This window comes from Podarcis filfolensis (genome assembly GCF_964270895.1).
Source record: "Podarcis filfolensis genome assembly, chromosome: 10".
NCBI lineage: Eukaryota > Metazoa > Chordata > Lepidosauria > Squamata > Lacertidae > Podarcis > Podarcis filfolensis.
The window spans coordinates 23,800,200-23,817,010 of NC_139612.1; the positions used below are offsets into that span (position 1 = coordinate 23,800,200).

Consider the following 16,811-nt stretch of genomic DNA (forward strand, 5'->3'; position numbering starts at 1 on the left):
ACTGCCTGGTATAATCCAGAGCTTAGGGCGAGGAAACAAGCTGGGAGAAGGCTTGAACACGAGTGGAGGAAAACCCCAGTCAAATGCAATCGGACACTGATTAAGGGCTCATCGTCAAACCTACCTAGTGGCAGTGAAGGCAGCAAAGAAGGCCTACTCACTGTGTCATCCAACAGAGGTTTTCCAGGTATTGTTGGGGCTTTTACAGTCTGGCCCAAGGGGAGGTGGCAGAGCCAATGGTAGCTCACTGTGACTTTTTTGCAAAGCATTTTTGAGGATAAAATTGCTTGCATCCACCGGGATCTTGACTTCGTTATTACAGGAGATGAATCTCAAGGGACATCCAGAGCCCTGTCTAGTCCTCTTGTGCTGGATGAGTCTCAGTTAATAAACTTGAGGATGTGGACAAGGTGTTTGGATCGGTCAGGGTGACCACTTGTGCTTTGGACCCTTGCCCATCTTGGCCAATAAAAGCCAGCAGGGAGGGGACAGCTGGATGGGCCACAGAGCACATTTCAGGGATACTGTCTATGCCTAAGGATGCATCTTCAGACATAATATGACATTTGCCAGGCCAGACTACCCTTTTCATTCCTCCCAACATTCTCATTCCTCCCAGCAGAGCCACAGCTTATAGCAATCATCCTGTAAAATGTTTCCTAGTAGCACAAGATTGTAATATGCACTGTAAATTTGATACCATTTTTCCAATGTACTTTTAACTAACCGAGGACACTTAATCATTCCAGGCTTGTATCAGCAATGTAGTGCTCCTGAATATTCGACTTTGATGAGGAAGGTAATTATTTACTGAGTTTTGCGAGGCCATATGTGCGTGGTCCGTGTGTTTTACGTGCTCTGAGGAATTAGGCTGGAATACCCTGGACCCTGTATCGGAAAGCCAATCCATATACTTCAGTGGGAATAAACTACATTATATCCAGACAGTCTGCCTTGACAGACTTGGATGTAGCTTCAAATGAACAGTCTGAGTTACAATTAGATAAGCTATGTGCGACTGCATGGTAGCAGTTATGTTATGAATTGAAAACTAACCGCAGCTATATTAAACTGGAACCAAGGAAACATCATTTAGACCTGTATAGAATCAGAGAACTGGAGAGTTGGAAACGGACCCAAAGGGTCTTCTTGCAGTGCAGAACGCACAGCTAAATAATCCGTGGCTGAAGTCCATCCAACCTCTATTTAAAAACTCGAATGGAAAAGAGTTGTCCACCACCTTACAAGATGGTCAGACAGCACTTATTGTGGGAAAGTTCTTCCTAATGTTTAGGTGGACAGCCTTGGGGAACTACAGGTGAAACTCAAAAAATTAGAATATTGTGGAAAAGTTCCTTTATTTCAGTAATTCAACTTGAAAGGTGAAACTAATATATGAGATAGACTCATGACATGCAAAGTGAGATATGTCAAGCCTTTCTTTGTTATAATTGTGATGATCATGGCATACAGCTGATGAAAACCCCAAATTAGCAATCTCAGAAAATTAGAATATTCAAGGAAATCATCAAAACAAGGATTACAAATAGAGCAAGATTGGGCCTCTGAGTAGAAGCAGATCTCGCTTTGCATGTCATGAGTCGATCTCCTATATTAGTTTCACCTTTCAAGTTGAATGACTGAAATAAAGGAACTTTTCCATGATATTCTAATTTTTTGAGTTTCACCTGTATTCAGAGATCAAAACGTCTGCGGAACACACTTAGTTCTGCAGTTTGCACATGATCAATCTTCATGGGATGGCTGTTCTACTAACCAGCGACAGTCTCGGACATGACACAGGCAGAACTTCCACATTAAATGCAACGTTATTCAGTGCAGTCAGTTCACACATTCAGCGGCCCGTCCATCAAGCTTATTGCAGTCAAGTGGCATATATGCATGTGGGAACCAGGCCTTCATCCCTACCTGCCATCAAGTTAGTGGGAGTACACTGCACTCCTGCCTTAGGATCTGTGCTGGCCTCTTGTTCCCTTTCAAATGCAATTCAAAGTGCTGCTTTTGACCTATAAAGTCTTAAAACAGCTTGAGCCCTCCACATCACAGGGGGAAATCTTTTCTGGTGAACTCTCAGCTTAACTAGTGACGACCTCTTGCTAATGCCTTCCATCCACAGATCGTGAACCATGAAAGCACAAAAAAGGCAAGTATCTTCTGTGCTTTGGAAAATCGGTTTCTCTACTTTTGCACAAAAGTCCAAGCCTGAGCAGCTTCCCAAAGTGATGGAAAAACTTTCTAAGCAGACACCTGGCAGGTAGATGGTTATCTGGAGTATTTTTTTAATGAACAGAAAAGTTGCTGTCCACCTTGAACCTAGAAGAATAAATCTAATCAAGCAATTAATTAAATGCAGTAAGGGCATAATTGCCTATTTTTCCTCTGTAGTCTTAAGGTCAATATCATTTCATAGTATAACAGAGTTGGCAGGGACCACAGGGGTCATCTAGTCCAACCCCCTGCCATGCAGGCATCTTTTTGAGGAAGGTGGGTGCTCAAACTCAGGATTCTGAGTTTAAGACTTTCATGCTCTACCTGACTTGATCTTATTAATGAATTATTATTATGTTTATATTCCACCATTCCTCCAAGGAGCTCAAGGTTCTTCCCCTCTCCATTTTACCCCCATAACAACCCTGGTAGGTTCAGCTGAAAGACAGTGACTAATCCAACATCTCCCAGCGAGCTTCGTGGCCAAGTGGGGATTTGATCCCTCACCTCCCAGGTCCTCGTCCAACATTCTAACCACTACACATTTTTATATCGCATTTTGTTCTGATTTGTCCTGCTAGAATTCTTCACCTCCTCACTTTACTTTCATCTAAAAAGGCCGGAGAAGAAAGAACATTGGAATATTACAATCCCACACATGCAATCCTGTTTGTTAGGATGAAAACAGATGTACATTTACAACAACTTTCTACAGCACATAGGTAATCTTCTTAGCAAGCACTGAGACTCTGGGGTTGTATCCAATGTCAATTCTACTCAGAGTAGCCCCACTGAAATGAATAAGCATGCCCTACTTAGGTTCATTAGTTTTAATGGGTCAACTCTGAGTGTTGGATACAAGCATTGGTCAAATTTCCACTTCTAATTTGAAAATGGAGTGTTAGGGAAGTGATACAGCTCTTCTCCCACTTGCTGTGTTATTGAGGACCATCTTGTCAACTGCTTAAATGCACACTACGGTAAATTAGTAACTTGATAAATTTATTTATCATTGTCAGGGAATGTGTTGGCAATTTTGGACACATACCCCCACTCTCTTGTTCTAGGTGAGAGGTGGGCAGACTGAGTTGTAGTGGAAGATCTCTGGGTTATCTGCAGTTGGCTGGCAAAGATTTCTGACTCCCAAATGTTTAACAAAACAATTCTAGCTTTTCCCACCCAGTGTGGTGCAGTTGTTAGAGAATCAGTCGAGGACCTGGGAGACCAAAGTTCAAATCTCCACTCAGCCATGAAGCTCAAGGGGGGACCTTGGGCCATTCGCTGCCTCTCAGCTTAACCTACCTCACAGGGTGGTTGTAGAGAATTAAATGAGGAGTGGCAGAACCATGTATGCCTCCTTGGAGGAAAAAAAAGGGAAGATTATCAATGCAATAATTAAATAAAAACAGGCTGCTGCAGTGAAGAAGGCTAGCAAAGAGTGGCATTTTGTGGGAAAGAACTGTGTCCTCTGGTGCTGCAAATGAATTCCTACACTCAGTGTGGGCTCAGAGACACCTTGTTCTTTCACTCCTTTGTTTTCTACACCTGGTTCTGCTTTAGAGATCTTGTGGAGAGGAGGTGGGGGGCGGGGAGTGAAGCCTAAAATCTACTCGCCCGTATTGTAATCCCATAACACACATATATGTTCCTTGTCAGATTTAAAAAATAACCCTCAGCTGTATGGTCCTAAATAGACCATAATTAATTGATAGTGCAACATCAAAGCTGAACAAGAAGCATAGATCCCTTCCCACACCTATTAAAAGAAGCTTGGAAACTCATAGCTTTGAAATGCACATCTCCCCTGTGCTCCACACAAAACCCTCACTTATTTTCACACTGTCAGGAACTGGCGGAGGCAGGCCATGCTCTTTCACCTCCCCAAATGAGAATGTTTAGAATTCCTAAATTCAAGACCTAAGTGGAGAGAAATGCTGTGTAAAGCAATGACAGCATGGGAGGCACCAGAAAGGGACATGTGTGGTTTCCTAAAAAGCACCCCCACACACACACACATAGCAAATTGCTTTTCACATTCAAACTGTATCTAAAAACATATAATGAATTTTAATTGCTACTTCAAATGCTTACTTGAAAGTTTGCTTCATTGAATTCAATGGAGAAAATATTATTGGGTGAGAGTGTTGTGCAAACTATGCCATTGTTTCTTTTTCAAAATTCTAGTGTGGGACAAAGCTCCCTGCTTTCCCAAGAAATGCATCTTTCCCCTTCTGTACCCTAAATAATAATAATAAGGTATAATATTTATACCCAGCCCGATGGGCAGGGAATTATTGTTTTTGTTGTTGTTGTTATTCCCTGTCAATTATTATTATTATTATTATTATTATTATTATTATTATTATTCCCTGCCCATCTGGCTGGGTATAAATATATACAGTCATACCTCATGTTATATTTGCTTCATGTTATGTTTTTTCAGGTTGCTTCCCGCAACGACCTGGAAGTACCGAAAAGGGTTACTTTTGGGTTTCACTGCTCGCGCATGCGCAGACACGCAAAATGACGTCATGCGCAGAAGCGGCGAATCGTAACCCGCGTGCTGCTGCGGGTTGCGTTCCTTTCATGTTGCGAACGGGCCTCCGGAACGGATCCTGTTCACAACCAGAGGTACCACTGTATATTTGCTTCAGGATAAGAACAGAAATAGGGCTCCGGCGGTGCGGCAGCAGTGGGAGGCCCCATTAGCTAAAGTGGTACCTCAGGTTAAGAACAGTTTCAGGTTAAGAACAGACATCCGGAACGAATTAAGTACGTAACCAGAGGTACCACTGTATATATATATATATATATACACACACACACACACAGTGGTACCTCGGGATGCAAACAGGATCCATTCCGTCACATTTCGCCGCTTCCGCGCATGCGCGTGACGTCATTTTTTACCGTCTGCACATGCCCGTGCAACAAAACCCGGAAGTAACAAGCTCTGTTACCTCTGGATCACCGCGGAGCGCAACCCGAAAATACTTAACTTGAAGCACATTTATCCCAATGTATGGCTGTATACACACAGACACACACACACCACCAGAAGGTGGGACTTCTACCAGATAAATGTACTGTATACATTTCTAAGACTTGCTTCATTTTCTGGAAATGGTTTCAGAACTACCACAAAAAGAAGTGGGGGGGGGAGAGATAATGAGGTCCAGCCTGACCACCCATTAATTGATTAGCTACAACCAGCAGCGTGGCACAGAAGGTCTTGCAGCCTTTTTACGGGGGGGGGGGGGGAGAGGGAAAGGGAAGAAATCAAAGGATAATTTTGTGGGGTTTTTTTGCAATTAAACCAAACAGCCGTGCTCCCTTTGCCAAGGGGAGAACCGACGGCATACCGAGTTTAGGAGGAGCAGGAGGGAGACTCCAAGAATGCCTGTCCCTGCTCCCTCCCCTCGTCTGCCAAGTGCAATAACAATGCAGTCATCATCAGGAGGGATAGAGAGAGAGAGATTAGGGGAGGGGGTGCGCGGGGAGCTGCTCCTCCGCCCCCTCCCTCGAAAGCGGGCGGGTTCAAAGGCGGCTGGCTGGCTGGCTGGTCCCAAACCCCGCGCCCCGCTCCGACGGCCAACGCCAGACTCGGCGGCGGCGGCGGCGGCAGCAGCGTGCCACCGCCGGAGCTGCTACTACCGCTTGCCGAGGCTGCCTTGCCCTCATTGAGCCGGCGGCGTCGGCTGCTGCTGCTGCTGCTGCTGCGTTAGTGCGAGAGCGAGAGCGAGATTGTGCCGCTGCGACAGGGGAAGACGAGGCAAGGAGCTGGAGGGAGCGCACTGAGCATGCGCCGCCCGGACCCACTGGCTCCAGCGCCTCCGCCAAGGTACCCTGCTGGAAAAGGAAGAAATAAAAGCCAGGCATGAAAATACCAGCAAATAGAAAGGAGATCTGGTGAGGGAGAGGGGGGGTGGGGAGGTCTGGTCTCTCTCTCTCTCTCTCTCTTCCCCCCCCCCCACACACACCAACACCAACAGGTATTGCGGGGGGAGGGGGGCTTTGTGTGTTTGTGTGTGTATTTGTGTGTGTGTGCATCATCTCCTGGGCAGGGCTGGATGGGATGTGGGGAGAAGGGAATTGGCGGCTGGAAGGAGGCTGGCTCCGTGAGTGTGTATGTGTTTGTGTGTGGTGGTGGTGGTGTTGTTGTCTTAAAAATTTTTATCACAGGGCTGCATAACGGAAGCGTAGGGCAGACAACGATGCCTGCACGGCGGGGCTGGCTCGGAGATCTGGCGCCCCTGGGCAAGTCTGAGCATCTGGGCTGGGGAAGAAAGAAATCAGGCAGCCAAGCAAGCAGCCCTCTTTGCTGCCTCGCGTATGTATGTGCATGTATCGGGGTGTGGGAGAAGCTGGTTTCATGGTGTGTGTGTATGTGTATTGCCTGCGTGTGTAACAATGCACTCATGATCTGATCAAGGCTCTTGTTTACGCAGCAAGCAAGCAGGGAGGCAGGCAGGCAGGTGGTTCCTCAAAGCTGAGAATGGTGGAATCTATTGTGAAGATGCTCTGTGTGTGTGTAGTGCTCAGAAGAGACAACATAGGAGGAACCCTCCATGGGGATAGGCGAGCAAGGCTGCCTGACTCCGCCGCCGCTGTGGAGTGGCTGCTAGAGCCCTGCAAGCAGCAGAGTGGGTCTTTGTTAATTACATTTTGACAGGCGGCATTAGGATAAATCCTGGAATTCTGACTAGCCAGACGCAGATCCTCGCATTCCGTGCTGGTCAAAAATACAACCCAAATCAAACCGGAGCAGGCGGACGTTCTTCCAGGGGTGCGTTTCATATTTAGCTATGTAAATACATAGCTGGGTGGTGACACACACCCCACTGCAATGAAGTGGGGGGGGAGAATATATATGCCCATATGGCAATTCTTTAGCTTAGGTATTTATTTAAAAGTCTAGTGGGGGAGGGGAGCTCTGGTTCATTGCAAAACCAGGATTCCTGTTGTCTCCTTTCAGTGTGCATGAACTAGCAGGGTGTGATTAATATGCTTTGGCGAGTTGGTTAAAAACATACATTCTGCAGGGTTTCTTTTGGATGTGTTCCATATCAACACAGCATCTGCCTCTGAAACACACACAATATCAACAGAAAAGGTGGGCATTTATGGGCAACCATTCTTCCTTGGCATTATTTTATTTTATTTTTAAGCTGCCAGTACCGGAATGATGATGTAGGAATTGGGTTGCCTCTGAAGCTTCAGAGACAGGAACTGTACAATCCTATACTCTGCCAAAAAAAATTGATTGTAAACAAGAAGGAATAAACTGAAGCAATGCATAGTAAGTGTGCAGTTCTCACTGAATTTCCCTCAAACAAATAATAGTACTCCAACTTGCAACTTCCTTTGGCTCTCCATAAATTAACATATTCGTTAGCACCTCCCAACACCATTTGTATGTTAACTTAAGGACTGATAGCTTTTTTTGTTTCCCCCAGATATTTTGATGGCATGATAAATCAGGAAGCGGAAAAGAGGATGTACTATGTGACTAGACAGACACCAGATCAGATCTGCTTTTGGAATATATTTTCAGTAAGATGTATGGATCTAGTTTTTCCTTACACATCTATCTAGATCATGAGACTTGACTGAGGCAATATTCAAATCATTCGTCCATCTATGGCGAACTACAGCCATGCAGCTGACAACATTTTACAAAATCTCTCCCCTCTAACAGCGTTTTTGAAATTGACTTCACTGGGTTTCATCATAGGAGTCAGTGTGGTGGGTAACCTTCTGATCTCCATTTTGCTAGTCAAAGACAAGACCTTGCACAGAGCTCCGTATTACTTCCTGTTGGATCTTTGCTGCTCAGACATCCTCAGATCTGCAATTTGCTTCCCATTTGTTTTCACTTCCGTGAAAAATGGCTCATCTTGGACGTACGGGACTCTCACTTGCAAAGTGATTGCCTTCTTGGGGGTCCTGTCTTGTTTCCACACTGCTTTCATGCTGTTCTGCATAAGCGTTACCAGATACTTAGCTATCGCCCACCACCGCTTTTATACAAAAAGGCTGACCTTCTGGACTTGTTTGGCTGTGATTTGTATGGTGTGGACCCTCTCCGTCGCTATGGCTTTCCCTCCAGTGTTGGATGTGGGCACCTATTCATTCATTAGGGAGGAAGACCAGTGTACCTTTCAGCATCGCTCCTTCAGAGCCAATGATTCTCTGGGATTTATGCTGCTTCTCGCCCTTATCCTTCTAGCCACACAGCTTGTCTACCTCAAGCTGATCTTTTTCGTTCACGATCGCAGGAAAATGAAGCCAGTTCAGTTTGTTGCAGCAGTGAGCCAGAACTGGACGTTTCATGGTCCAGGAGCCAGTGGTCAAGCAGCTGCAAATTGGCTGGCTGGATTCGGAAGGGGTCCCACGCCACCAACCTTGCTGGGGATCAGGCAAAATGCCAACACCACAGGGAGGAGAAGGCTACTCGTCTTGGATGAGTTCAAAATGGAAAAACGAATCAGCAGAATGTTCTATATCATGACATTCCTCTTCCTAACCTTGTGGGGCCCGTATCTGGTCGCCTGTTACTGGAGAGTTTTTGCAAGAGGGCCTGTGGTTCCAGGTGGATTTCTAACGGCTGCTGTTTGGATGAGTTTTGCCCAAGCTGGAATCAATCCTTTTGTCTGCATTTTCTCCAACAGGGAGCTGAGGCGCTGTTTCAGCACAACCCTTCTTTACTGCAGAAAATCCAGGTTACCAAGGGAACCTTACTGTGTTATATGAGGGAGCATCTGTAAAATCTTTAGCCTTGTGAAAACACTACCCTTCTCTGCTAAGCAATTGTGGCCTGTTGCCATGTCTGGAGAAGAAAAGGAAAAAAGGGGGGAGGGGGAAATCAAACAGGGGCTGTCAGCGGTTGTAAGGATTTGGGCAACGACGTCCTGCAATCTTTGCAATAGCTCATCTCTAATCCTATTTCGAAACCTAAACTTGTTTCTGCTGGCCACTCGCGAAGGTTTGTAAATTAAGAGTAAAGGACTGAGCCACTGTCCTGAAATGCTTTGATGTGGTGGAAAACCTAGATCGTGATTCAGAAAGTAGCAGGTGCTAAATATATCAGCGCTCAATGCTGTATATATCACTACATAAAAGTAAGACCATCACAAAGAGATTAAAATTGGACATCTGAATCAGTTAAGTTTGACATGAGGTTAATGTGTTGATGAAACTATTTAAGACACTGGATGACCTTTAGATCATTTCATACAATTATTGTTTTTCAAATACAAAAATATGGGGACTGTGTTAAGTCCTGTAACCAATGGGAGATGTGCCATTTAGTATTGGATTATCACCCCACATTTGCCTTGTGAGTTCTGGGGAGCATTACAAAGCAGTTTTGTGTTTTTGGGTTGTTGCTGGGGAGGTTTTCCCCTTGTTTTTTCAACTTAGGTTTTATTTTTCTCTAAATACATTCTTCGTCTTTCACCCACCCACCTGCTGCCATTCGCCCCCATCCCCCACGAAACGAAATACTGGTTTGTTTGTTTGTTTGTTTGTTTGTTTCCAGGCTGAAGTATTACTGGCATATAATTGTGTTCTATGTCTCGTTTGATTTTTGTTGTTTTTTTAAAAAAAAATCACGATTTGCTATAATTTTTATTGGATGCATTTTATATTTTCGAAAGCTAGATATCAGTCTGTTAGGCAACATCAATGAGATTATCCAATCATGACAAAGGAGTAATCATTACGCAGAATAAACCACATGTTGCCTTAAAGGGTTATCTAGTATCTTCCATTTTGTTTAGCATTTTAGAAATAAGCAAAGAAAGTGAATCGGTTAACTCCAGTCTGCCATTTGGGAGTGCATGAAAGATCACTTAAAATCCCTTCTTTCCTTTTTTATTCTCATGATTCCCCAAATCAGTATGCTCATCACTAGAATTATATTCCCCCGCCCTAAGGTATGTTGCCCATTCTAGTTTGTTCTGAGAAACACAGGCAGACAATGTATGTTTATATTTTTAAGACAACTGTCATGGGGAGACCGCAGCCTTAGTAAGATATATTGCACAATTTGTGAAGCATCTATTCTACTGAAGGCACAGTCTTGTTTATACTTTCTGCACATTTTGGTGTATTGGTTGTTTCAAATTATTTCAATTTTAACTTGTGAAAGCATATAATATGATTTCTAGTATTTTAGAAAATACATTAGAGTCTGTGAGTCTTTCCTTCTTTTAGATACAGATGTGTGGATTTCAATATAAAGTTGCATTTGCCAAAATTTACCTGTGTAGCCTGTTAATTTTCTTGGAATAAAATTTTACATTTTTCCAGTTATACAACAAACCTTTTATTATGATTATTATTATTACTATTATTTTGTTTAGTGAGCATGACTTTTTGAGAATGTAGCCATTATGGATTATTATTCTTTGAAGTCACTGTATTCCCAAACTGTAAAATGCATGAATGATGGGGACCACAGGATTGATAAATGATATTCTCGACAATAGCACTGTTGTGTAGTTTATCATAATTACCCTGATACCTATTTGTCAGTTCTGCTGAGAGGTACTGTTAATTTGGGGATCATGATATTTGAGATCCATGGCCCAGGGCAATTTTTCACACAGTGTATAGCTGAAGAACACCATCCTGAGTCTGACAAGGGAAACCTTAACTTCAAAGAAGGACTTGCTCCAAATTAATGCTGTGCTCTACATTTCACTATAGCTCTAGAGCAATCCATCCCAAAATACACAAGAGTAGAATCCAGTTTGTGTTGCTCCATAAAGTATGAGTCGAGAGAGGCTGTTTTCAAGTTTCCTCTTCCCATTTACAGTCCTTTGCGCGCACACACCCAAACAAAAATATATATTCCACAAGGTTGAGAGACCTTTTGGAGTAGATTTTATGGCTCTGCAGGAAGGAGGAATACCTGCGTCCCTGTTCACCTTTGGTCAATGTAGTGGCACCAACTAGATTTCACCGACAGCTAAACTGCTGTAAGCATATGTAGATATTCTTATTAACAACAGAAGTAGTATTGTTTCTGTATACTAATAGATTTTAAAAAACAGGTTGAAGAATTTTGGGAGGGGAAGTGGCATCTTGATTGCACTGGTGTTCACGGCAAGCTTCTTAATTTAACCCTCATGTACTTCATGCTAATGTTGATGGGTTCAAAGATTACATTTAGCATGCAGTGTTAGAAGCACTGCAATAATCAATCTTCATGAATGCAAAAGCATTTCAGGTCACCATCCCCAAGAGGCTTGAAATGAATTTAAAGTTCCAGGGACCTGCATTGGTTCCTGATCCACAAGCTACAGAACAACTGTAGTTCTTGGCTATGTGTCTGATTTAGTCCCACGTCATAATTCCTAGACAGCTAGGGCCTTCATCCCTCCCCTTGCACAGCTGTATGAAAATCCTAGGTTTATCCCCATGCATGTAAGAATCATGCATGTGCCCACACTGTCTTGAGGATATGTGTTGCGCATGTTCAAGGCCTCCACGTGATAAAACAGAAACATGTCCATGACAGCACACATGATGTTCTGTGTGTTGGCCTGTGGGGTGGTGTTCTACAGCATAACAGGAAAAACACCCATGTGTGAAGAGTGATCCATAGGATGTTTTCAGAATATCTAACTAGAAAAAAAGAGAGAGGCCTAAGTAGGGATGGACAAATGCAACAATTTCACTGTATCTCAGTTCCTCATTTCCCCAATCTTAAATGCAGTTCTCAACATGAAATCCTAATGAAAAATTCATCAGCGCTTTAGTGTGAACTTCTCCTAAGGACACATTTTTGTATGCAGTTCTGACTAACACACACACCTTTGCAACCAAATTTCCATAATGTCATGCAGACATGCATGTTATTTCACTAACGTATGCATTCTTAGGCACACTTATCCCTGATACATGCATCTTTTAGGTATACATTGCTTGGTCAGGGAACTGCATCGCAAAATTCAGATTTTGAATTTCTAAAGATAACTGTGTTTTGTTTTGCATATTGGTTCAAGAAGTATGAATTAGGCAGTTTCTCCTTAAATTGCAAATGAAAATTGATTTTCCTTCCCATCCCTAGACCCACCTTGACCACATACTCAAGCCGAACTCCCAACCATAGGATAGCAAAACAATGTTTAGTTTCATATATGGGAAGTATTTAGAATAAAAGATATTCTCCTAAGACCATTAGGATGCATTGGTATCTGACTTCTATACAATAGTTACTTTCATAACATGCACTTACGATCACATATTTTAAAAACATCAATAAAACTGCAATTCTTATAGCAGTTATGCAGATGTCAATGTCTCGAAGGCCAGAAACTTTCAAACACTCTTCTCAATTGAGTTTTGCAATGGATTTTTATTCTGAGAATTGTTTGTAAGGTGCTTGAAGGGCCTCTCAGAGCAATAAAGCAGATTATAAGCATTCTAAATAAATAATATCATAGACAACGATAACCTATATATTGTATAGTTTGGGAATATAAAGTGGGCATTGTTCTCCATTAATCAGTTTACAGTTTTACAAATAGTACATTATAAAAAAAAAATCAATGGAAAAACAGTTTAAATGTTTAAAATATTCAGGCTTGGTGTTTTTTCATTTTTTCTTTTGCATGTTTTTGGACAGGTTTTCCTTTTATTTTGCTTCAACAAGAAGAGCAGAGGTGTACCAAATGAAATTAAAAGGCAACACATGAAATATTTTAGCATATAGTTACTTACTTTGCAAAATGCTCTGTGACACAAAATTATTCAGGCAAATGTCTTAATACAGCTCCTAAAAGGATTATATGCTTACATGGATTAAAATGGTGTGTGGGGACAGCTGTTATAATTTTGGGTAGTGTATTGTTCAGCGAATGAACGGGTAGAGATCAAGAAGAAAATTATGCCTGTGTTGTTGCAAAGCTGGCTTCTTACAATGCGAGTACTTTATTTCCTTCTAAACGTTGGGATGTAGGCCACTGACAGACAAAGCAATGACACGCTTTACTCAAGTTTCATATTTAATTTTATTTTCTTGATGTCAGCATTTATCTCTCCCCCCCCCCATATAACCCAATATCGGAGTTGAGCTTTGCATTTAGAAGTACCACATGGTACAGTTCCCGTTGGACTGTACTACTTCAGACTTTGGTGAGGAGGGGTCACATATTAAAATGCCTGTCAATGTGCATGGAAAGCATACAGTACTCCACGGTATTTCTGAATGTGCAGTTTGATTTCAGTGACTTCAGCAATTGTAATAATATCTCTAACTAGGCAGTGAAATAAAAATGTCTCTCAATCTGCTCCTTCCCCCCATAAAGTTACCCCTTCCATACTTGGCCCACCTTTATTAAATTTAGGAGTCACGACAGCTACTTTTGGTATGTTCCACTATGATGACTGGGTTGCAGTTTTGAAAGGCATTGTGTGACACTGTCTCACTAGACTGGCCAAACACGCCCAAGCCCATTTTGTAATGTGTACCTACTAAAACCACAACATGTTGATCAAGTGTCAGCGTCCTTCTTGAACTGTGGTGCCCAGAAATGGACACAGTACTCCAGGTGAATTCTGCTCTGGTCAGACCTCACCTGGAGTACTGTGTCCAGTTCTGGGCACCACAGTTCAAGAAGGACACTGACAAACTGGAACGTGTCCAGAGGAGGGCAACCAAAATGGTCAAAGGCCTGGAAACGATGCCTTATAAGGAACGGCTAAGGGAGCTGGGCATGTTTAGCCTGGAGAAGAGGAGGTTAAGGGGTGATATGATAGCCATGTTCAAATATATAAAAGGATGTCACATAGAGGAGGGAGAAAGGTTGTTTTCTGCTGCTCCAGAGAAGCGGACACGGAGCAATGGATCCAAACTACAAGAAAGAAGATTCCACCTAAACATTAGGAAGAACTTCCTGGCAGTAAGAGCTGTTCGACAGTGGAATTTGCTGCCAAGGAGTGTGGTGGAGTCTCCTTCTTTGGAGGTCTTTAAGCAGAGGCTTGACAACCATATGTCAGGAGTGCTCTGATGGTGTTTCCTGCTTGGCAGGGGGTTGGACTCGATGGCCCTTGTGGTCTCTTCCAACTCTATGATTCTATGATTCTAAGCACTATATGCACAATGATTGTGTAGTGTGTATCATTCCATTGACATTTTGTTCTATGATTTCTGAAATACAGTTAGTTGAACCAGTGCTATTTTACTAGAAAAGGAGGTATACTGGAATTCACCATGAATCTTGTTCTCTTATAATGACAATGACACCCACATGAGAGGTGCTGGAACTGAGTTTCAATAAAAAGCCCTGAGTTTAACCTTTTAAATGCTTAAACATTGTAAAACCTCTGTGACGACCCTCCCTCCTTTTTTTCTTAGAATGATGAAGGACAGGCAATTTTCCTTACATGTCAAACTCCATACAGTGTTTATCTCTGTGTGAATATATCTGTGGCCTGCCCAGTAGTGAATTAAAGCTCAAAAGGTTTTTTTCTTGCTCTATGGCCTAGTGATTAACTGAGGGATTTCTTTTCCCCCCTTTTGGTACTAAAGCTGCGGTTGATTAATTTACTGGTTAAGCACTGATTAAACTTTGCAACCTATGCATATACCATGATATATGTTGTTCTGTACTTGGCTGACCTGCAAACCCATATGAGACAGGGTGGCAAGTGATTAGAGCATAGAATACAGCCTCAGGGAAGAACCTTAGCTCATGGGGAACAACCATAGCTTAGTGGTAGAGCACAGGTTTTGAACACAGAAGGCCTCAGGTTCAATTCCCAGTACTTCCAGATAGGGCTGAAAAAGCCCAGTTCCCTACCTATGACCCTAGAGAATTTGCTGCTAGTTGGTGTAGACAATACTGAGAGAATGTGTAGACAATACTGAGGTGGCTTAGTAAAAGGCAGAGCTCTGGGTTGTTCCTTGTATTATGGATCAAAGCTAGAAACTGCTGTGAGCTAACAACAAATGTTTTACTGAATTCTCCACCTCAGATGACCCTTTGGCTTCTGCTCTTCCACTCTCTTTCATCTTTCACTCCTTGGTCTTTCCAATCATTCTTTATTCCTTCCAGCCCATCTCTTAATGGAGCCTTGCTCTCACTTCTCCCCCTTTCTGATAATAACGATGCCATCTATTCCTCCTTTATGACTGCCCATCTGATGTGGAGACATTGTATGATCATGGAGCCTCTTCCTTAGTAACCTTTGCAGTCAGTTTCCATGTGGAGCCATCATAAATGTGCAGCTGGCTACAATATTTTACAATATTCTGCAAGTCATTGTCATAGTATGCCTTTTCTTTAAATTTCATAGAGCCTTTTTGGAAGTGTATTTCAAACTACGCCATTTCCACAACCTTTAATAAGTTGGGCAACATTGTTCAACTAATCCTTCCAAACAGAAGCACTCCAGGTGCTTTTCCATGTTCTAGTGGAAATACCCTATTATTCAGCAATGCCAGGTTTGGGTCAGTGTCTACCTCCTGTGCTTTCCTTCGCAATTTCTTGGCAATTTGTACTCCATTTTCAACAAGGACATTTGACTGAGATTATCTGAGCCTTGAAACGATATGGAGAAACCCATATACTTTTGAAAAGTTCTTAAACAGATGACAAGCAAACTGAGGGCCATTAGCTAGCCAAACCACCTCAGAAATGCCATGCCCAGCAAATATGAACTTGGATTTGTTCAGTCACCTGAGAACCTGTGGTATAAGTTAGTAAGACAACTTCTGGATGGTGAGAAAAATAGTCTACAACCATCACATACTATTTCCTGCATATGCAAACATATATGTGACAACTTTGGTTCAAGCTGATACATGCGTGTCTGGCTTGGCTCTTTCAGATCAGCAACAAATGCTGCGACGATTCTTCATCGTGTTGTTTTCTTTTATGAAAAACATCTATCTCAAAAGTCTATTCCTGCTTGGTGTACTGTGTCCCTCAAAACTTCTTACCCGCAATATCGTATTTAGACTTTCCTTCTGCAGTTAGTGGGAAAGTGTTAAACAAATCAATGGCTTGGAGCCCTGCAGGATTCAATTAAATAGCTACCTTCCTTTTTATCTGCCTTATCCACAGCTCCACTGGCTTCCATGAACAGGCCAAACTGCTGCTTAACTCAACTGGAGCATTGTTTGAGAGATCTAACATGTCTGGGAGAGATGTTCCATCTACCTTCTTTCTCACCCTTCCAGTCTTCACTATCACCTTGTGGATCTGGACTCCACTCCTGGGGCCATGTGTTGTTCATTATATTACGGAACAAAACTAGAAAACAACATTTTAATTGTGTTCCAGTACAAGAGATTTCCATCTTAGATGCTTGTGCACTTCCACTCCCTCTCTGAAGCCGTATTCCTTCTCCTCCTTATTCCTTCCACCCTGACTCTTCATGGAGCCTTACCTTCACAGAAGCTTTCTATATTCCTGATGAGCATGGGGCTTCTTTGGTCTGGCATTGCTTTGCTGCAACAGGACTCCATGGGTAACGCTGGGGAAGTCAAAGGTAGACATGGTATCCACCTTGTTTTTGTACTGAGACACATGCAGAGAGAGAGAGAGAGAGAGAGAGAGAGAGAGAGA

General features: G+C 42.8%; 1 protein-coding gene across 10 annotated transcripts; it reads left to right on the top strand.

Annotated features, from left to right (window-relative positions):
• Window positions 1-5,598: 5,598 nt before the first annotated feature.
• Window positions 5,599-10,554, top strand: GPR85 (G protein-coupled receptor 85). 10 transcript variants are annotated; one of them, XM_083574680.1, is made up of 3 exons: window positions 5,702-6,138; window positions 6,412-6,559; window positions 7,686-10,554. In XM_083574680.1, the coding sequence occupies exon 3, from the start codon at window positions 7,870-7,872 to the stop codon at window positions 8,980-8,982; it is 1,113 nt and encodes a 370-aa protein (XP_083430806.1). In that variant the 5' UTR covers window positions 5,702-6,138; window positions 6,412-6,559; window positions 7,686-7,869; the 3' UTR covers window positions 8,983-10,554. The 10 variants fall into 10 exon arrangements, 9 of the variants coding, with proteins under 9 accessions (XP_083430806.1, XP_083430808.1, XP_083430804.1 ...); XM_083574682.1 differs by having other exon boundaries at window positions 5,702-6,070; XM_083574681.1 differs by lacking the exon at window positions 5,702-6,138 and adding an exon at window positions 7,398-7,528 and having other exon boundaries at window positions 6,365-6,559.
• The last annotated feature ends 6,257 nt before the right edge of the window (window positions 10,555-16,811 follow it).